General features: G+C 39.3%; 1 protein-coding gene across 2 annotated transcripts in view; it reads right to left on the bottom strand.

The window, feature by feature from the left end:
- JMY (junction mediating and regulatory protein, p53 cofactor) overlaps nucleotides 1-23148 on the bottom strand; it is a 43584-nt gene continuing 20436 nt past the window's right edge. Inside the window, exons 5-11 of one of the 2 annotated variants that reach the window (XM_060280248.1) lie at nucleotides 17460-17625; nucleotides 16349-16536; nucleotides 13731-13811; nucleotides 11758-11853; nucleotides 10672-11203; nucleotides 9185-9495; nucleotides 1-6941 (exon numbers count right to left, since the gene is read on the bottom strand). In XM_060280248.1, the coding sequence (XP_060136231.1) occupies nucleotides 9188-9495; nucleotides 10672-11203; nucleotides 11758-11853; nucleotides 13731-13811; nucleotides 16349-16536; nucleotides 17460-17625 (1371 nt within the window). In that variant the 3' untranslated portion in view covers nucleotides 1-6941; nucleotides 9185-9187. Of the gene's footprint in view, nucleotides 6942-9166; nucleotides 9496-10671; nucleotides 11204-11757; nucleotides 11854-13730; nucleotides 13812-16348; nucleotides 16537-17459; nucleotides 17626-23148 lie in introns of both variants that reach the window. The other variant, XM_035099530.2, reaches the window with a different exon arrangement.

Genomic DNA, 23148 nt, shown 5'->3' with positions numbered 1-23148 from the left:
TTCAAATAAATATCCTTTATTAAAGAAAAAAAGGAACAACTTTTAAGCACCAAATTTTTTAAGTATGTTGTTACATTGCATGTACACAAGACAAGTCATTCAGGACTTTGGGTATAGGTTTGAATTTCGAAGCCATGATAGTAAAAAAACATGAAGTACAAAGCAGTACAATAAAGTTGCAGGAAGGCTGCACTTAAAGGGAAAAAAGCAAAAGGGCAAACAGTTAAAACTTTTAGTTTTCAAAATATTGCTAACAATGCTCTTTTCGTTTATACTTCGTGCTTAATACTTTGGAACACTGAGCATTATAAAGTTATTGCAAGTTTGCTGGAGCATTTCAGAAATGCAATGTCCATTTACAAATGTCCATTAAATACAATTGTTTTAAAGAAGTGCAGCACAGTACACCGATTTTCATTCTTTTTGCACTAAGTTAATGAATGGTGAATTGGTTTTCTTTTTATTTTTTTTAGCTGTTCAAAAATGAGGCGTTGCATTAATGTTTAACAAACTTTATCCATGCAACATAATCAACAGCCTTCTACATTTCAGCAAATATGTTAACATAGCTCTGCTCTTGGCAACTCATAAAATGACAAACAACAAGTGGGCTGTAGCCATACGAATGTAAGACTAAAGATGTGATAGTGGGAGATCCATGACATGCTCCCCTGAGGTTTGTTTAAAAAACAACAACACACACACACACAGAAAAGGGGGGGGGGGTTAAAAGCAATCAGTGAGGGAGAGAATTAATTTGGGCCATAATGCTGCTTTGTTTTTATCTCATTCCTAAATTATTATTTCCCCTACTTAAATCTCCTCTCCCTTTGAAATTGTCATTTACTTCACTGAGGAAACATAAGAGTTTCAGGGGGCAATTCAAAACAGCAAAATAGAGCAGCAGGGAAAGGGTTACAAAAAATGCATCACAGTCCAACTCCTATATGGGAACCTTGTGGATGCTTTCCCCTTTGAAAAAGAACCATGCAAGATCTGGTCCTGGTTCTAATGTCCTGCCTTGTTGAGGTTGACGTTCTACATCAAGTGTGTAGACACCGCATGTGATAGTCATTCCTAGACTGTATGATTTTTGAGTACATGAGGATGAGTGCTTCCTGTAAGATTTTTTTTAAAACTTCCCACATATAAAAAACAAACACATTAGGCTAGGGGCCTCCCTATCTCCTACCTTTCAATCTGCAGAGAACATTCTCACTTGTAATCTGCCATAGAACTGTCTATATATCTGAATCAGCTCTGAAAGTAATATACTCACATTCCAAAGGAGTAGTGGGGAATAGGACAATGGAGTGGAGAAAACAGTTTAACTACAACTCCTGTAATACCTAACAATTGTCCATGTTCACTGGAGTTGATGGGAGTTGTGATCCAGCAACACCTAGAGGGCCACAGGTTAGCCACCACTCTACTATGTGCAACCCATCCAACTATTATATGCTCATACCAGCTAAGTGCCCTCCACAGCACCACATGCCAAATCATACAAGCTTGGGTCTGTTCAGGGAATGAGACGACTTCCAGGATTACACCCAATGTGAAGTCAGGTTGACATGCCCCCTCATTGTAGGAGATTGTTGTTGATCAGTGACGTCTTAGCTGGGCTTGCAATCATTTTTCCAACAGGGAAGGGTGTTCCCTTCCAACCCATGCCACTGCTGCCATTTCCAAATTCAAGATAATGTCTGGTACATTTGGAAAGAGGCACTTTGTGCCTGGCTCAGATATAATACTAAACCACAGTTTAGCCAGTGTCACGTGAACAAGCCTGATTAAGAGTTTAATCCTGGTTTGTTTCAATAAACCATACTTTAAAACTAATCACTACTTCAGACCTACCAACGAACAGTGATTTGTTTTGAACTAGACAGTGAATATATAAGAGTGTAAGCCCAAGGGTGCAGCTCATTTCTGTAACATTAAGCTATGGCTTAGTGTTACATTCAAACCAGCCCTTGGTCCCTTGCTGTTACTGACAGCTTTTTAAAAACGAAACATTGTTTTTATGGTGGAACATACGAAAGGCTTTCTCCCATTGGCTAGAATTTATTTATGGATGCCACTAGTGATTGTGGCTCAGTTAGCCCTTTTCAGATATTCAGCCCAAACATATGAGGGCAAAAGATGTGTAAGGAGGCTAGGGACACATGTACTAGTTCTGCTTCCACTTCAGCCATTTGCATGTTTAGCATCAAGTCCTGAAGGAAGTGTCAAAGTGCCCAAAAATCTCTCCAGCCAGGAGCCCAATCTCAGCCATGAGCATGCTTATCAGCATGTTGAACAGTCTTAGAAGCTCCCCACTCAACATGGCAAGGTTGGGTGTGGAAGATATTGGAGGGGGTAAGCCCACCATGAACACCCCTGCTCCCCTCTTTTTGACCTCACATGTTCAAGCTGATTGACCAGAGGTTCTGTTTTACCTACAATTAATGGTGGGGAGGGACCATTCTAACCTTTAGCCCACTCTTCAGCTCCTCCTGGGAATAAAGCGACGAAGAAAGTATTTTCTGAATTGGACTCTCAATCAAAGATAGTGTGAACACCCATACTAGAAAACAGAATAAATAAAATTCTGACGCCCAGGTCTAGAAAGTACATTGACCAATAAAGGCCAGGTATAACAGCCTACTAGCCACATTGACCGTGTTCCACGTCCAGTAGTGGGTAGACTGCTGCTGTGCTCAGGTCCTGCTTCCATGCTTCTCATGGGCACCTGGCTGGCCACTGTGAGAACAGGATGTTGGAACAGATGTGACACTGGCCTGATCCAGCAGGCTCTTATGATGTTTATCTGTTTGCTGTTGATTTTTATGTTCAAAGCTAGGAATTCCCAGGAAATTGTCTTAAATAGCAGAAAAGGTTGTGCAAAACATTAGAAAACAACTTTGCAAAATAGACCATTCACCATGGCCCAAATTTGATTTTAATTACATGAGATTTCATGTAGCAATTAATATACATTATTTTTTTGTTGGAAGCTTTAAAATTAATTATAGGATAAAACCGCTAGTGCTTTATTTTTCAAACCATTACACACAGTAACAAAACAATGTGCTTTTCTCTACTAAAAGGCTATGTGGCTGCTGCTTCACCACAGGGCATCAGCCTGCCTAAGGCATGATCGAAGCAGTCAGAAGAGCAGGACACCATATTGAATCTGGATGTCCCCTTTCATGGTGGTTGGTGCTGCAATCTACTTCCATGAATAGATTGCTAATAGATTAGTCTCAATATTGATAGCACACAACTATTGACTATTGACTCTAGTAGTATTTTAAAATTCCACATCCTCTCAATAAGGTGCTTACATCTCTTGCAACAAGCATCTCTTATACCTCCTTTTCAATAAGCTTATTTGCTTGTTAACAGTTCACCAACACTAGATATATCTTGTTTCATGCTTCTGGGTTCGTTATGAGTAACACAGGTAACCAAATTACAAAAGCATTACAGCGAAAATAAAATAATGCTCATAAATCCAAATAGTTTTACAGTTCACTCTTTAAAGTCAGTGCAAATAAAAAGAGAACATTGACTTTCAGTGAAAGTTCCCCCCCTTTTCACTAGACTGTGTGACAAAAATGCACCTGATTCTCTGAAGACAGTGTCTACATAAAACAACTCAAACGCAAAAACTTGGAATGCACCAGCAATACATAATTTAGTGCTGCTAATTTGTTTTTGTGGTTACCAATTTTATAATATACTGGTAAGCTGCTCTACTCTGAAAAGCTTTACAAACAAATGGTTGAAATAAGAAGCAAAACTATCTATACTAAAGAATATAGTCAGTATACAAATAAACCAAGCAACTAAAAGACTTATGGGATCATGCTGCAGAAGATGAAACCACTTTAATAAATGTTGCTGTTGAACATAATTTGTTTTTCTAGTGGAAATAAAACACTTTGGCCCCCTTGCTGCCAAACTGCCAAACACACGACTCATCACCTCCTGGCATTTATAGTTTCTTGAGCTAGTCTTCCACCAGTTCAGGGGCATCCAGGTAGATCACAACATTTCTTGACAGAATGCATTGTGGACAAGAAATTGAGAAAAACGGCTGCAGTACAACCATGTACCGCAGTCAGTCTACAGCTGGCATAGACAACCTTGGCTCTCCAGATGTTTTGGAACTACAACTCCCATGATCCCTAGCTAACAGGGCCAGTGGTCAGGGATCATGGGAGTTGTAGTTCCAAAACATCTGGAGAGCCAAGGTTGCCTTTGCCTGACCTACAGCATACAAAATACTAGAATGCATTTTTTCATGCATGTCAGCTGCATAGATTTAGGTATGAATGCCAGTTCAAGCAGCATTCATCAATAACTTTTCTTAAATGCTCATACATTTGCTAAGTCTGCTGCAATAAATGTACTAGACTAGAGCACTGTGAGTTCTCAGCTGGTATGCAATGGCTTCAAGAAATAAAATTGGGAATCACTATTAATTAAAAGCAAAAGCAAAACATGTGGGAATATAATTATAAGGAATTGCACTACTGGCACCCAGGTTAATCTCTTCTTCCTAACAGATTATGGGGGGAAACTAAGTCTAAAGGAAAACTCTGGATAGGAGATCAGCCACAGTACAGCAGCCAAGTATGTATAAAATATGTTCCTCTGAAACAGGCCATTTTTATAGCGCCAAAACCCAGGTGGTTTTTTTGCATTAATTAAACTGTCAGAAACAGTTTATTTAAAAAAACAACAACTAGAGCTTTCAAAGGAAAGATTCCATATATATAGCCTGAACATTTCACAATCATATTGAGAGCTTTATAAACTTTCCATAGGAATTTAAAATTTGCAGTTGCAAAAGAGTGTTAAGCATAAGGAGTGTTACTCTCAATTTTCAATAAGTTATGTCTCCTTGATTATGTGAATTGTCTAGCAATTTTTGTCATTCAGAGCTCCTGCTGCAATTGATTGTGTAAAGCTTTACATGATCCATGTCATCCTAATTTTTAGAAGTTAGTGTTTTGGGCTACAACTAAACTTTCAAACACAATATATTATACAGTGGGAATTTGGAGTGTGACTAAATGGAGGTGACTAAATGGCAAAGGCACACCAACTACATATATTATGGTTTATGCTAAAGGTCAACAGTTACATTTTGCAGCTATTTAGTTATTGCCACCACCAAATCTTGCATTACCTGTGACTGTAACCACACAGTGCATAATGTGATTTTGGTTAATATGCAGTAACTTGGAAAGGAAATGGGTTGTCTTGTTTTTCAGAAAATTAATGTTCAGTTCCTAATACAGTTCTTTTTCTCCCCAACAGAAGGCGTTCTCACAATAATTGAACTTACACTATTCTCAAGGTTACCTTTGGGAAAGGACAGCATTTCATACCATATAAGGCAATAAGCTTTTTAAAAAAAAACAACAACAACAGAATGGCAGATATCCTGATAAAATATTTCTCATTATTATTACTAGCCTAGGTAGTCACTTTTGCACACCCAAATATTTCTAAGAGTTGAGCTGGACTGTTAAATGTATTGTCAAGTATTCAGGGTACTCCCAAGTATTTTTAAAAGGAAAAAGAGCAAGACATTTAACCTCTTACTATGAAAGGTGAGTGGTCTTACTAAATGCATTCCATCCAATATGCATCTACTTACAACAGGGCAGTGAATATAGTAAATTATTTTAAAATGGATTTTTCCTATTATAAGGGATCACAGTTTGTCAAGCACAAGATTCTCCTACAAGCAGAAATTTTCATTAGAGAGCATTTTAATAAGGGTAAGACTAGCCCTGGTGCAGAAATACTAATCAGTATAGTACTCTGTTATTAAAAAATGAGCTGCCTGCAGCTATTAGTCATGCTGTTTGGGATTACGTTGCTTTAGATATTCACTGTACCAAAGGCTGTGCCTCCTTTAGACCATTATACAACCAGGGTTAAAAATGAAGTGTTTTTTCAAATAAGCAGGCTGTTACATAATTCAAATATTTTAACAATGATAGGAATAATGAAAACTGGAAAAAATATAACTTCCACAACTTAACAGTAAAATTGGATTTCAGTTTTGAATTTACTTTAAATAAAGGTTCCTTAGAGTAATCAAAGAACAGTCAAACTAATAGACAAAAATAATTTTAAGTATTCTCATTATAAAATATTGCTTCTATAAATAAAATTTTATGTAACTTTATTATCTAACACTCAGTCCTGCAATTAAAATGTTTCTATTTATACGCGCATGGGAAATTCTAATTTAAAAATACAAGATGTACACGGTATACATGGCCTTCTAAAGGGTTCCGCTATATGCCATTTTAAATGTACTAGGCTGTAAACAATACATTCTTAAGTATATGTATTCCACTCTTAGGGGGTTTCCTGTTATTCTGTAGAGCCATTTGTTCCCATTTTCAAACTAACTTGTATTTTGTACAATGAATAGTTAAAATGCATTATATCTCTGAAATCCACTTCTTACATGACAAATATAGTGAGAGATAAAGATCTTTAGGAGAATTCCTGTTGCTGTAATAGAAGCTGATGTGAAAGTAACAATTTGTTGATTAAACAGTGAAGTCTTCAGTGAACCAAAGGTCAGATTGCATACCTGTCCTGGTAAATTATGTTGGGAAGAAGCTCTGCTGCAATAGGTGCTGATTTAGTGTTTCACACGACTGTAAAAAGTGAGCGAAGAACCAGAAATATCTTGAATGGTTCGTTCTCCTCAGTGTTCTGCAAAATACATATCTAATAAGGTAGTTATTGATCCCATCAGAATCGTCTACCATAATTTTAAAAAAATGCATTTTAAGCTCTTCTGCACATATCAAATTGTTTGTCAGATGACACCTTTCCCAGACAGAAGGTGGTGATCAAACTGTTGACTACGGATGTTCAGAAGTGAAAAGAAAATCATTATTCTGTGGAATCCTCACCACCTGTTTAAACAAACAAAAAACAGCTGAAGGACAAACTGTAAAGTTGCTTTTTAAATCAAATTCTAGTCCTTTAGAGGCCGCATCAAAATGTGCTTTTCAAACACCTATTCCTCCTTGGCATCTCTGAGTATGCAGGCCACGTTCTGTGACAGGCTGCTCTAGCTGAAGATATGACGGGGAAAATTAGTAGAAGAAAAGGAGAGGCTTAGCTCTCCCAACAGCTCATTAATATGATTAGTCTTTCCCTCCCCACATCACCTGCTTGGAATACTGAATCAAGAGGACCCTTTCCTCCTCTGCCCACAACAAGAGTGCTAGTGTAAAAACTCAATGTCAACACTGTTTTGCAGGTGTGCATATGAAAACACTGATACCACAGCAGTACCTGCTTTGCTTATCGACAGTTCCATTTTCAATCCAGGGCTGGCAGAGAATCTCCTTTCTGAGAACCTGAGAAGAGTTGCTGCCAGTCTAAGTCACCTAACCTGGGCTAGAGCAGCCATAGGCAACCTTGGCTCTCCATATGTTTTGGAACTACAACTCCCATCATCCCTAGCTAACAGGACCAGTGCTCAGGGATGATGGGAGTTGTAGTCCCAAAACATCTGGAAGGCCGAGTTTGCCTATGCCTGGTTTAACTACTGTACGTAAAGATCTGTGGATGAGTGGAACATTTGTAGCTTTAGTTTATGTATGCTTTACTTTTTATAGAGATTTTTCCACTGCAGATTGATTTACAGAGTAAATTAGTAATTTCATCCTTTGAAAGGGCTACAATATTAAATTGATTCCCGCTTTACGGGAAAACTTGCCTTGCAGACTTTGGAAGTGACCTTCATTTTGATTAAATATATTGCAATTAGTTATTGGCATGCCAATTCACACATTAATTCAGTAGGGTCACCTCCGTCAAATTGATAACAACCGTGATGAGACAAATCTTACATTCCACTAATGCAACATATGTTTCCACCTGCAACCCAGAAATCAGATTAAGGTTTTCACACAATTTCCCCCTAAATCTTAACCCCCTTCATGAACACAATCTTTCCCACTTTGTTCATGCTGTTGATTCAAACAGTCAAGGTTTGCTTGCAAATATTGCCTTTCCAAGTTTCCAGCATCCTGCAAACATATCACCATTTAAGAAAGATGCTGTAAATGGGAAAAGATCTTGCTTTTCTTTAATTTTGTTCAAATAAGCACTAGCATCAATATATTCCAAAATTCCATATCATCAAATTGTAATTTAGATGTTTTAGAAGAGTTAGGGAGGAATATAGTGTGCATCTCTCCTCTCCAATTGTAACAGTGGAATATAACACCCCTAGCCAGCCAGCTCAACAACCCAGAAAAAATGGGCAACAGGTCTCTGAATTAGGAAAACTCCTCCCAAATCAATGACTAGAAAGGAGGCCACGTCATATAACTCTAGGAGTACTAGCTAAGACACACTTTGGTAAAAATGGAAGCAGCAGAGCCACCTGTCAGTCAGAAGTAAGGAAACTATATTCATTCTGACAAAGCAAGTTTCCTTCTGAGAAGTACCTTGTGAGAAGTTCCAACTTTCTTTTCCCATATGCTTCCCCACCTCCCACCCCCCCCAGCATCAATACTACCTTAATGAATATGGTTCTGAGATTTCCTAAATGTACTAACATCCTTGTCTCCTCTGTGGAAGTTCTGGAGGGTGGCAACACGATATCAGGCCTTTTCTACTATGGCTCCCTGCATGTGGAATTGCTCACCTTTAGGTGCCAGGCTAAAACATTCCTCTTCTCCCAGGCCTTTGGCTACTTAAACAATATTTGGCCTTCTAAACTGTGGGGTGTATTGTTTTTGCTTGTTACTGTGGTATATGTATTTTTGTGTTTTTGTATTGTAAACCGCCCTGTGATGCTCAGATGAAGGGTGGTACAAAAATTTAATAAATAAAAATAAATTAATCTGCTATGAAATACTAATTTAAAAAATTGCCTGAACTTGAAAAATAGCAATGATTTATTGATAAAAAATTATTTTGAATAAAGCCATTTTGTGTTTTAGTCTAAAAGCAGAAATAAACACAGACCCACTAATCTGCCTATTTTGAGTTTATACAGTGGCTGCGGATCTTAAGCCACACATGCACTTCTCTTGTGTAAATGTAGGAGAACTTAAGCACATTCCTAACAAGGATCTACTATTATAGGTGCTACTACTATTTGAGGAAAGCAGATATATACCAAAAGAAGAAACATTACTCCTTAATTTTCCCAGTCTGTGCAAGGCAGGTTCTCCTCTTCATCTTCAGACTCTGGTGATGCTTCCTTAATTCGCCGTAGTGCTTCATGGATGCTGCGTGTCAAAGGGTCATCATCAGGTAGAATTGTGAATGATTCTCTCATAAGATCCTTTTGCACTTTCTTCAGTTTCACACCTTTTCTTATCTGTGCCAAGATGTTATTGCTGTCATCTTCATCAGGGAAAGGCGGGATATTTCTCTGCTCAACCTTCCTCAGGTGGAAGCTACCACGTTTCAAGGAAGCCAACACCTCATCCATTGGGGAACTCACTGCAGAAAATCAGAGTTCAGTAAGCATTGCAACTTCTCATATTTTATGCTATGAAATTTCAACAAGACATTCACAAAAGCCAACAATGTCTGAAATCTTTTCCTCTCCTCCTCCTTGCAGCTCCACCTCCACTCCATTGGGTTCCCCAACCCTCAAAGCACATTTGAATACAACATCCAGTTGATGAGAATTTCCTACATGGAAGGTTAAAAAAAAACCAAAAAGCTGCTATATATTTCTAATGCATTGTTTCTACAATTCTTGAAAAAAACTACATTATTCTTAGATCACAATAATCAAGACCATAAGAAAGAAGATCAAAACAATTGGAGGGTTATGTAGTTCAAAAGGTGAAATGAAGCTACTGCATCAAGAGATGAGCCCCCACTGTTGTCTTTGGTTCTCACAAGCTGTCCGGTAAGTATCTAGCTCAACTTCCTATGTTAGGACAATGCAGCTGGTATCGAGGGAGGCTGCTATTCCTTAAGAGAGCCAACCCAATCCCTCTACATACCCAACTGCCCTTGTGTACAGGGGCAACAACCAAACCTGGACACCTCCTCGTCTTCCTTCCCACACATGCATGTCTACCTAGGCAATGGGTTGGACTGTGCCCTTAATTTTTAAGATCCATTGTATCATGTTTATTCTTTTCATTTAAAAACCACAGATCTGCTAAGAATCTTGTTCTTAAAATATAAGTTCTGGGGTTTCTTTTTTAAAAAACAAAACAAAACACTTTTGGGACTAGTATGAAATAAGTACTCTGAGCTGCAGACTGACACCCTGTACTCAAGACATTGAAAATGTCACTATTTATTAATTAAAATATACCAACGCCACCTTTCCCATTGTTCGATGTTTACAAAACAGAAATCAAAATCTGGATAAAAACATCAACAGAGTTATCAAGAGTTTTCATTAATTCCACCAGCTGGAATCCAGAGATCTACTTCAGGTGTAAAAACTTTTTTTTTGCTCAAAGCCACTAACACCCCCTCCCCTGGGAAACATCACAAAAATGCCAGTTTCAAACATGATTTGGGGAGATCATGCTCAAAAATCACAAAGCCAAGCTCTCTTGGGGGGTAGGGACCCTTTAATTTTATCAATCAAGGTAAGAAAAACTGCTTTTTCTTTTCCCTGAATCACATTCAAGAGAAATGAAGAGCTACCTCTTCTCCTTTGCAAGCCTTCCATATCGCCCATTTTCTTTAGTTTCTTCTTGGCACTGACCAACTGGCTGCTATCAAAGAAATGAGCTGATGGTGCTATGGTGGTCAGCAGTGCTGGCTTCTCAATGCTGTGTTGTTTCACAGGGCTACTGCTCTTCTCAGAGCACTGCGTAGACTCTTCCTTGGTGGGCAGAGGTGGTGGCGGCGGTGGTGGGAGAGGAGGAGGCATTGGTGCCTCCTTAACTATATTGGGCTGAAGTTCATTACTGATAAGAGCAGGAGGAGAAGGAATTTGAGAAAATTCAGAGGTAACGTCACAGGGAGGTGAAGTATCTTCAAGTGGTCCTAAATTTCTAGACTCCTGAATTTGTAAAGGTTGTATTCTTTTTTCTTGCCCCACCACATCAGTCTGTGTAGTTACAGGCAGCGACAAACGGTGATCAGCACATGAAGTTGAACTGGCTGTACTTTTTCTTCTTGCATGGGCCAGTCGAAGTCTGGTTGATTTGAGTATTACCTGTCCAGGATAGCGCTGGGGGGGGGGGGAATGAGTTAAAAATTAGGCAAGCATCAAAAGCATGGTGACTAACAGCACAATCTTAACCCTGTAAACTCAGAAGTAAGTCCTGCTGAATTCAATGGGGCTTACTCCCAGGTGAGTGGGGTTAGGATTTCAGGCCAAGAGACTTATTACTGCTAACCTCAACTGCTCACATAAAATTATGATTCAACCCTTTCAAAATTGTCAGGTTAACTTGTAAGCCGAGAAACATAAACATGGGAATTAATTAATATGCAGAGAAGTAGAGCGCAATTTTTTCCTAAGAATAATTCCAATGTTCTTTTCTATTTTCTTGTGAATATGAATATATAGTTTAATAATTAAGAAGGTTAGTTTCACACATTATATAGCAAAGATATATGGTTGCCATCACATATACAAACAACACGAAGCCATAGCTAATGCATGCTCTCTGGAACAAGTACTTGTGTCAAAGGATGCTATTATTGGTGCGCAATCCTTTGTGTGTGTGTGTGTGTGTAATTTACGAAGCATCAGTAGAATGTCTACTTTCTTCCATTTACCTGTTTAAATGTTCGAAGTCTGTCCAGTGTTATCTGTCGTTCCTGAGTAACCCATGAGCTTTTTCTTTCTTCTTCAGCTTGCAACTGCTCCCTCTTCTAAGAATGAAAACAAAAAGATGAAAGTTGTGGGTTAGAAACACCAGGCTAGGAGGGATTAATTGGGATGGAATAACTTTCACCCACTACCACTTAGTCCCAGTTAAAGTTAACTTTTTTCTTCCTTTCGTTAGAGGTTTTAAACCAAAACCTCTTAATCCAGGCATCATACGCATCCTATCTTTGATGAGACAGAAAAATTGAATTGTTAATCTTTGTTTTTCATTTTAATCACCAGGAGCTCAATTTAAGTGTAAAAAGAGTTGCTTTCTGCCTTAGGAAACATAAATCTTTGGAACCCCCTGAAGAAACTTCACTACTCCCACACACCACTTCTTGTGGACAGCTTTCTCCTTTCTTTTCTTTTCTTTTCTCTTCTCTTCTGTCCACTGCCTCTTCTCATTCCAGTGCAGAAGAGATCTCCACACCAACCACCCATCAAAGTCCAGTTTTGCAAAATAAGGGCAGGTACTAAATCTCCCTTCCCTCTCCTGGCAAGTACCTCAGCTGACCATGTTCTTCCCCACCCCCTCCACAGGAGTCCAGCCATCTACCTTCTTCCCCTCTCCCTCTTCCCCTCCTTCCTTCTGTCCCTCCCCTCCCCTTTTTCATGTCTCCAGACATCCTACTGCTTTGTCTTTCTTTCTCCTTCTCCCCATCCCCATTTCTGCCTTCTTGAGGTGATCTGCTCTTTGCCAAGCCCTTTTATTCTTCCTTAGTAGTTCTGCTCCTTTACAAAAATGGAACTTTTACTTCAAACCATGTCCCAAAGTCTTCCAATTGCTTTCTTCCAATTCTTGCCCTAACCCCTTCCCAAAGCCTTCCAAAAACAAATATACCAAGCTCCTTACTCCTGACTATTTCCCCGTCTGGCCCTAGGCCCCAGTCTGTATTAATTGATTCCAATCAACCCCTTTCTAATGAATATGCTGATTCCCTTTTATTGTAATAAATTGTTTGAATGATACCCTGTGGTATTCTTTGACTCCATAAACTGCCAGGTATGGCATTGGGACATGCTCCGGTCTCAATGTCAAAAGATCAGAAATGGCTTGTCAAGGTTGCATGTGAGATCTACAAGTTTACAAACAAACTGTATACTTCATAACACCTGTCAGTTAGCTTCTAGCTAGCTGTTGGGTTGCAGCCATTTTTTAAAACAATGGCAGTAAATTATCAAACACAGCATTCATTGCTTTGTAACAAGAGCAGGACCAGACCAGTCATAGATGCAAACTAGGATACCACCAGATACCAAAATTATAGGTGAATGTCCCTCAGCTGCATCATGATTTGGAAAGAGGCATAACCTGCATATTTGGACTCCTTCATGCTTTTAGAAGAAATTGGGATTCTAATCTATGTTAGTGATGCTGCCTAGGAATCTGTAGATAGTTAGTGCAGATAAACTAATGTAGAGCATAAGATGATGATGATAAATTATGCTACAAACTGTTATTTTTTCTGATGCAGTATTTTAATTGTATCTTATTACAATGATTTCATATGTGAGCTTCCAGAGTACAATGTTATTGGGCAGCTTTGTAAGAAAATACAGCATTTTTTAAAAAAACAGAATTGTGGTTAGTAACATGAAAAATGAAATCAATAAAATAATATTCTTCTCAGCTCTTGGTCATTTAAGATACAGTTCTTTATCCACTTACCTTGGACGAAGTGTCACTGAATTCAAAGTGACCTACTTCTGAGGAGATGTGCATAGGATTGTAGTGTCAATGTCCTATTTCTGTCCTATTGTATATTGCTCAGTATATAATAACATTCAAAAGCAAGGGGGGGATGATTTAAATTTGCTTAAGTTAGGGGAAAACCTTGAGCTGGAGGCTTATTTTAATATTAACCAAGATAAAACTCACAAACTGTGCAGTATGCTGTGACTCCTCTTCACTCTGAAAGTGCTGCAAGAATTTTTCATGATGTTTTGCAATGCAGATCTCCTGTCAATACACAAGATAGTGTATAAGATATAATTAACAATCAATTGAAATGATCGACAGTAATCAAGCTAAGAAAGTATAAAATGAGTAAGACTAAAAAACTGAGTCTAAACACAGCAACAAATGTGAGTTTTGTTTTAAAAATATGCTTTAAGTATTTTCTGTATGTTTTTTAAAAACCTGGAAAAGCAGTCACTGGAAAGGGTGACTGTAGATGGACACAAAAGTCAACATCTAGACTAAAAGAAAGCCACAGTCAGGATAGGAAAGGCACTAGATAGGCTTCGTAAAGGATTTTGTAAAGGGAACACATAATAACAATTAATCATGCCCTGGAAAAGAGTGTGAAACCTTATCCAAGTTTATGCATTTCAGTGAGTTTGTTGCAAAGGAGATTTCAACACAGCAAAGTCAGAGCTACGAGCAAATGGGCAATTGTGTGGCTTTGGAAACTTGTGCAGTTTTATGTATCTTTTTGTAATGTGGGTCTGTGTTTCTGGAATCTGTAGCCTCAGCTTGACAACCTTAAAGGTGTCAGTGAGTTTATAGAAACAATCCAGAGTGTGTGTGTGCCTGTTTGCTTAATTGTACATATAAGAAGTTTGCAACATCCATTATTGTGAATTCAAAGACAAATATAGCATTTATTTCAGAACACTATATATACACTGCCTGTTGTGCTGATTTAGTTTATTACAGGAAAGCCTCTATCAGCATTAAAATATTCTGTCAAACTGTGTGTGCAATTTCAGCATTTATCTCCTATTACCAATTTATTTCAAAACTAGCTTTCCTAACACCAACAGTTGCTTGGTACAATAAACCAAGACTACCAGTGCTTAGCCAGCAGGTGGTAGCACTGGGATAATAGGAAACTGTTTGCACAGTGATCCCATATCAACCTGCTATGAAAACATTGTCAGGAAGGTAACATTGCACATTAGTAGCTGTTATAAAGGTACCATGAAAAGAATTACATTATCCAAACACACACACAAGGGCTTTCCCTACTCCCACCCACAGCCCCACAATTTCAGCTCTAATGTTTGAAAGTAGCATTTTGTGAATCAATATGCTTCCCAGTAATACTATGTTTGGAAATACCATTTTTCACACCCACATCCTGCTGCTAGTGGCCTCCCTTCCCTTCTACTACTCCCAGGTATTTTCTTCCCATCCTCCTCCTATTCTAAATTTCATGTTTTATCCGTTTAACTTCTGCTGCCCCCAAATCTTTATTACCCCCCCCCTGTGTGTTTGTTTAACACAACACTTTGCTGCATGTAAAAAGAAATAGGTTCCTCCACATTAGGGGCAAGGAGTTTAGCCTAGTTTGTTCTTGATACTCTATGCTAACTTCATACATGCAACAAAGCAAAGGAAAACACCAAAATATATAACACACACATCACCAGTAGGATGAAGTGACAAGACCCTTCCCTTTGTACAATGTACTTTTCATTATTAGCAAAACAAAACAAAATTACTGTCATTACAGGGCTGGGGTGGGCTAAGAGGTTTAAACCTCCCTGAAAAAAATGCAGGGGCGCGGGTGGTGCTGTGGTCTAAACCACCGAGCTTCTTGGATTTGCTGATTAGAAGGTTGGCTGTTCGAATCCATTTGATGGTGGTGAGCTCCCATTGCTCTGTCTCCAAACTTCTGCAGTTCGAAAGTACACCAGTGCAAGCAGATAAATAGGTACCGCTGCGGTGGGAAGGCAAACAACGTTTCTGTGCACTCTCTTTCGTTGCATCAGAAGCAGTTTAGTCATGCTGGCCAAATGATCCAGAAAGCTGTCTGTGAACAAACACCGGCTCCCTCGGCCTGAATTGAGATAAGCGCCGCACCCCATAGTTGCCTTTGACAGGACTTAACCATCCAGGGGTCCTTTACCTAAGTCTTCCAAAGCAACTACTCTATTCCGAACTTAAAAATGGAAAGCGTAATGCTGGTGGTCAAAAAAAAAGAGATTTAAAGACTGTCTCAAAGCAAATCTTTAAAAATGTAGTATAAACACTGACAACTGGGAAACACTGGCCTGCAAGCGCTCCAGTTGGAGAACAGCCTTTACCAAAGGTGTCATTTGAAGACACTCGAACTCAGGACACATGGGAGAAACGTGCAAGGAGGAAGGCACGCTTGGCAAATCCACACCGTGATCAACTCCCACCCGGTAACGAATGTCCACACTGTGGAAGGAGGTGTGGATCCAGAATTGGCCTCCACAGTCACTTAGGGACTCATTGTTAAAACCATGTTTATGGAAGACAACCTTATTCGGCTACGAGTGAAAGAAGAAGAAGAAGAAGAAGAAGAAGAAGAAGAAGAAGAAGAAGAAGAAGAAGAAGAAGAAGAAGAAGAAGAAGAAGAACCTATTTCCTTGTTAGCTGCATTAACCCTCTACCACACCTCATCTGAAATGATCAACTAAGAAGAAAGCGCACATGACCAATGGTCTGACAATATAAGGTAGCCTCCTATGTTCCTGTGCTAAGTAGGCAAAGAACTCTTTGCTGATGATGAATTAGTGTTTTACCTTTTTATTTCTGAGGTAGGCTTTCTTGGCTGAAATGCGCCCACGCCTTGCTTCTAGCTGGCGGACTTTCTGTTGCAATTTCTGTAGCTCTTCTCTTTGCAAGTGTATAGATGCTGCCATATCTTCCTTTTCGAGCATGGCTTCCATACTTTCATAGGTATCATAATACACTACTTCATCTCTTTTCTCTGTTAGAAAATACTAACAATTTTAATAATTTTAAACATGCACACACACAAACCACACAATGCAATAAAATCTAGAACAGGGGTCCCCAAACTAAGGCCCGGGGGTCGGATGCGGCCCAATCACCTAAATCCGGCCCGCGGACGGTCCGGGAATCAGCATGTTTTTACATGAGTAGAATGTGTCCTTTTATTTAAAATGCATCTCTGGGTTATTTGTGGGGCATAGAAATTCGTTCATATTTTTTTTCAAAATATAGTCCGGCCCCCCACAAGGTCTGAGGAACAGTGGACCGGCCCCCTGCTGAAAAAGTTTGCTGATCCCTGATCTAGATCAACCTTCAGCTGTAATAAACAGTATTGTGTAGAAATAAGATGTTTAATGATATTGGAAGGGGTCACAGAGCCAGAAGGGCTTGAGGGTTATAGTCACACACCAACACTGATCTAATACCACATGAAATCCCAACCATAATGTGACCAGAGCAGGAAACAGGAGCAACTAATGGAAATTACATCAGAGTTGACGGAGACCAAGGCTACAGAGTTATTTTCTCCCAAACAGATATAAAGATTGTGGTGCAGACTCCAAGTGTGGAAAATTCCATTCAACACAGAAGTTACATGTCTCATCACTCTCAATAATAAATTCAACTTAACCAACATTTTTACTCCAACTGGGACAATCTTTGATACCTCAGAAGGAGAAAGAAATCAAAAGCCAAACAGTTAAGGCCACAGTTCTGTGCACACTTACCTAGAAGTGAGCCCTATTAAATACAGTTAGATTCACTTCTGAGTAAATATGCATAAGAACTGGAGTAGGAAATTTGCAGCCACAGGATAATCTCAATAACCAACTTGTACTACAGCAGCCTATGGCATTTTGTTATAAATGATATACATGTAAAATGAATGTATGTCACCTGAAATAAGTCTTTTGATGCTCTCAAGTTGTGCTGTCAGCAGCAGTTCTTCACACTTCAAAATTTCAAACTGCACTTCATACAACTGAAGTTGCAGGTCATAATAATCAGATTCAAGTTGATCCAAATGGGCTATGGCTTCTGTGCCACCTTGTAAACTCTGCATCTGAACAGGAAATATATAATAGTTACAAGATGACCTATTAAATCGTAACTCTGTCACAAAACGTTTGCAAAGCCTCCTATCAAGAAGTATTGTGAAGGTATTGAGCTTTATGTGGGTTTTTGGGGGGGTTATTGGGTTTTTGTTTTTATTTTAATTATTTCTTTGTGGTTTTATAATTTGATTTTATTCTGTGAACCGCCCTGAGACTTCCAGTTATAGGGCGGAATATAAATTCAAATCAATCCATCAATAAAACAAAACAAAAGTATTTAAAGGCATTTTAAATGAAAAAGTATACTACCGGTATTACTACATAAACCTTAGCTTCATATGCATCATCTAACTCTCCCAACTTTATTCAAAGGGACTTTTATCTCCAATATGAGGATAATAATATTGACATATATTGCAAGCCTTTTGGAATGACTGAAATGTACACAATCACACTGAACCCTTGGTATGAGCTATAAAAATGCTAAGTGTAATTATTGCTTTATAAAACTAAAGACAGCTACACAGAAATTAATTTTCACACCGAAAAGCTTATTTGAATAAAACAAGGGCTGGAAAAAAACCAGGACACTTTTTTTCTCCTGCCCCATGAAATACATCCTCACTTTTTGGCAATTTTTCAGACTGCAGAAATGGGAACAACAGGATTTGTATAGAGGGAAGTCTCCCTGGCACACATTCAGGTGCCCTGATGCACATGATGTTCCCTTGGCAGTTGAATTTCAGGCAGCAATGACATCACAGAACGGGCTCTTCACAGCCCCCAAAGGCTGCTGCTCTGGTACCAGTTACAGCAAAAAGAAAATCTCTCAAGTAAAACAGTGACACTGCCACACAATTATTTTCATTTCCCCTTGCTAATTTTGTCGCAGAACCAAACCTAAGAAGAAGAGGAGGAGGAGGAGCCAAACCTGCTGTGAACCTTTCTTGATAAGGTAAGCTTTGGAGAAATCTATTCAATATTTTTTTGGGTTACCAAAAAAAGCCCTATTTTTAAGTGGAAAATGTTTGCCTGTGAACATTCAGTTTAGCCCATGAAGCAATATCCTAATATTCTATTCTAGGTACCAATGCTGTTTTACACATTTTGAGAACTACAAATATTACTTGATGATTTGGTGTTTCTAGCTGTCATCACAAAGACAAGGCCTGGCAGCTACCCATATTCTATGTATTTATATACAAGTGCTTAAAGAAAGAAACTAACTGTGCTCATGTGTTTAAATAAATACTGTAGTTTAAATGTATTTGGTATCAAGTAAAATAGAAACTCAGTCTGGTTTTCTTTCCTTGCATCAAAGGTCTGCATCCACATTTGTCAAATTAGGACCCAAAATCCAGCAGGGACTGCTAAATAATGCAAGCGAGGGAGAAAAAATCGCTAATTATGTTATTAACAATTTTTTTATGACTGATAGAACTACAACAATGATCAGCATTATTTCAGTATGCCATTTTCAAAGAGAGGACCCAAATTTTAAGCACAAATAGTTAAAGCAGAATTATCTAGCAAAAGAAAAGCACACTGGAAAACGTTAAAAAAGAAGAAGAAAAGTCAGCATATAGGACACAATGACAAGACTGTAACACAGAGAAAGGAGAAATGACAGAGAACCATTAGTTCCCTCTATAGGGCATGACACAAACCAGAGGTCCAAGAACCAGAGAAAATATCCAAGACCAGATTTAAAGAGGCAAATAAAGGCGACCAACAGAGGCGGGCCTGGAGTCTTTCCAAAGTTATTTTAGAAGGAGCATGTATAGCAAATATCCAATGATTCATTCTCTGGATGATGTCTAGGAGGTCTCCAGTGCCACCATGGGATGTGCCAAAGCTCAGCCCTTGAGGACAGGAAACACCCATCTACCCATGAAAACTAGGAAGCAGGAATAACCTTTTAAAGTACCTTTCCCCCAAACATTGCCTCAGCTAAAGCATAGTCGATTTTATGCTTGGTAAAAGTGGTTGGAGTAGCCCATATAGTGACCATGCACATTTCCAATGAAGAGGCATTAGTTGAACAGGCAGCAGAGGTAGCTACAGCCCTAGTAAAAAGAGCAGTAACATTAAGGGGTGAAGGGAGATACTAAGCCTCATATGCTGTAGTGATGCAGGCACTGAACCATCTAGATTCTAAATCAAGTAGAGAAGCACATATTTTTACCCAAAATTGTGGAATGAAAGATGAACAGAAAGTCAGATTTCTGAATTAGCTAATTTCTTTAGAGATATATTGTGAGAGCCCTTCAAACATCTGGTTAATGTCCTGACCACTCTAATGAGAGAGTTTATGTAAAAGGAAGAGAGCAATCTTTCCTGCAAACAGTGAAATGAGGAGTTAACTTTAGGCAGGAAGGAAGGGTCAGTTGGAGAAAATACTGAATCCAAATGAAAAATGCAAAAAAACAAAACAAAACAAAACATCCTACCCACCCAAATCTATCGGCAGGACCTCAAAAAATCCTCCTATTTGTTCTGGGTTCCCAGAATGTACTCAGTCTTGTAGGACAGGAGATTGGACTCCCTGTGCATTGAATGAGGCCTAGTTCATTCTCCCCTACACCTTCCTCAGTTGATCTGTAATTTCACTGATGTATTGTCCATAGGCTAACATGGGTGAAGGCAAAAGAGACTGCCAAATGACTGGAGGGGGAACTAGATGGTCTTTTCCAGAGCCCCTAGGGGCAATACAGTCATACTTTGGGTTGAGTACGCTGCGGGTTGCGTACTCGTCAGACCCGGAAGTGTTTACTTACGGGTTCCGCCACGTGCGCATGTGCATAAGCGTTCCTGCACTCTTTGCGTGTGTGCAGATGCGCTCTATCGGCGCTTCGCTGCTCGGGTTGAGTACTTTTCGGGGTGCGAACGGCACCCCGGAATGGATTGGGTACTCAACCCGAGGTACTACTGTATTGAGTCTAAAACAATCAGGACAGCCAGTGGATGTGACGAGAGTGGAACTTGGCCCACAGCACAACTTTGATGCTGGAAATCAGGAGACCAAGCACATTTTGTTGGTTACATTGTCACAATTAAAATGCATATTGTATCTTTAAACATTGTATTAGTCAGCTGGCAACCCTAGTAAGCAGAAGCACTAGAGCCCAACTTGTGGATTTGGCAACCTAGTAAGTACATGTTTGTTAAGATAAATTTATGTTCAAGCATTACATATAATGCTTTTAAAACATGCATCTTATCTCTGTATTCTATTATATCGTTTTGAAAGTTAAAGTTGCATTTTCAACCCAGTTGGATTGAAATTTGTTTGTGAACTTTGCAGAACAGAATGTAACAACTTTGATAAGAAATAATACAAGCCTTATTGACTTCATGGAAACCAGGAGTTACATATGTGTTTTTATGAGAATGATTTCCCTTAAAGAGGGCTAAGAAGCAAAGAAACAGATGTAGCCTAGCAGATGAGTGAGCTGGCAATGTGGACTTTGCTATAAACAAATGGAGGATGTTCCTATGCAAGCAAAGGATTGCAATTCAGAGAAGATTTAAAACTGCAGAAATCCAAAGAGGCACCAGGTATCTGCAGGCCTCATGGTTTTCCTGTTTTTTTCCTTAAGGATCTCTAGCTCAGGTCCTTGGGGTGTGGGTGTGGATGTACTCCATCCTCTGTGTGTGAATTTAGGGTTAGTGTGCTGGGTAGGGTAGTATCTTCACTCCAACTTCTATTTTCCTTTTCCTCTAGAGTCAATCTTCACAAGGGAGAGGAGACCTCACTGGGTAAGTATTTTTAAATAATAAAGCTTTGAGCCTTCATTTTTGGTCTGGTTGTTTGTCCTTTTATTCCCTTGCAAAGGAAGACCACAGGCTGATACCTTTGCATTCCATGTGCAAAGAAATATCCTGAGCCATCTGTTTTTCTGGCCTGATCACTTTGACACACACACATAGCAATGCTGTTGTTCGAGGTTTACTATCCAATTCCATCCCCAAACTATGTTGTAACAAGTTCCTCCCTCGCTTGAAGCAACAAAGGGGACCTGACCAGCAGGTTGTCTAGATAGGAATATATGTGAAAACCTTGCAGACTTGATGCAACACCTTTACCATCATTATCTTTGTGAAGACTCTGGGCAGTGAAGCAACATTGAAGGGTTAGGCTTTGAATTGAAAGTCCCTATACTGTAATTTATTTTCAGCAAATACAATAAACAATAAGGATGGGTGTATGTTAAAGAATCCCCCTATCCCAGAAGACAAATGTTAAAATTTTGCAAAGAAGCGTAAACATGTCTCCTGCTGTGTAAGAACTAAAGACCAGGCACTCTTTAAGGATTCACAGTACCGTCTAGTTAAGATACAAGTCTCTTTGCATTTAATGTGGCTTATTCCCAGTTAAGTGGGTATAGGATGGCAGCCTAGGCTTAGGTTTGGTACTGCAGGGCGGGAACAGGGTTATTGTACCTTTGACAGCTGTATGGTGGGCATAAATTCAACAGGTTAAGCATTTTCTAGGATAGAAATACAGTTAGGGGAAAAGCTTCACCATGACAGTACTCTAATTTTCTGTTACAGCATGCCCCCCATGACAACCTTGTTGTGTTATGCCACTCCCCCAGGCAACAATTTTGTGACGGATGCCCCCAGCACTCTCTCAAAATTCAAAATGTACCCACTGGTCCAAAAAAGAACCGGTGACAACCACAATCAAAGTTCTTCCTGGACAGTAAGCCATAGCCAGGAGGCATGGGAAAATGGAAACTGTTGACCTTTGGGCTACCACCTTTCTTTTACAATGTGGTTTAACTACTTGTTTAGACAGGTGGGAAAGACCACCCTTAATCTGCAGAAAAAGTGTGTGCTGCCCATGGTGGCTTAACAATCCAGCCTCCTGAGAGGGCGAAAATGAAACGGAAATAAACCTGTCCTTCGCCTTAGGAAGGAAGGAGAGACAGTCTAATGCAGAAGTGCTAACTTGCCCCCATGAGCATGGGTGCCCGGGGCCATGGGTGCACCAAAATTTGTGGGTGCCTGGTCCCTTCATGGGGAATTTTGTAGGCACCCAGGGAGTTGGCACCTATGGTTTAATGAATCAGTCTTGATCCAGAAAGGGGTATGTGTGCAAAACCTATGGCAATAATCATGGACAGGAAGATTAGGTTTCTGCTACCTGAAGAGCGCGGCCTCTTTGGTAATTGACGGAGGGTACCACAATCAAATCCTGAAGCTAAGGTGGTTTGTTGACTTTGCTGATCAAACAAGATGGGAAGAAAATCTTCTTTTTTCCCCACCTACATTTTCTGCCTCATCAATCTGTCCTCAGTTAAAACCATTGGTGGAAAGGCAACAAGGATTGGAAAAGTAGGAAGGAAAGCAGAGGCATGAAAAAAAACAGGGGATAGAGCTGCAACAGCAGTTTTTACATTTCTATCATCTGACCTGTCTATTAACAGCAGCCTTAATCCATGGTTACACTGAAGGCCTCTCGCTTGCCATCCAGAGAATCTATGTATATAATAGCATGCACATTTATTTAAAAAAACTAATGCACT

This window comes from Zootoca vivipara, chromosome 11 (genome assembly GCF_963506605.1).
Source record: "Zootoca vivipara chromosome 11, rZooViv1.1, whole genome shotgun sequence".
NCBI classification, from domain to species: domain Eukaryota; kingdom Metazoa; phylum Chordata; class Lepidosauria; order Squamata; family Lacertidae; genus Zootoca; species Zootoca vivipara.
Note: the sequence above shows the minus strand (reverse complement) of the source record. Positions and strands in the feature narration are given on the sequence as shown.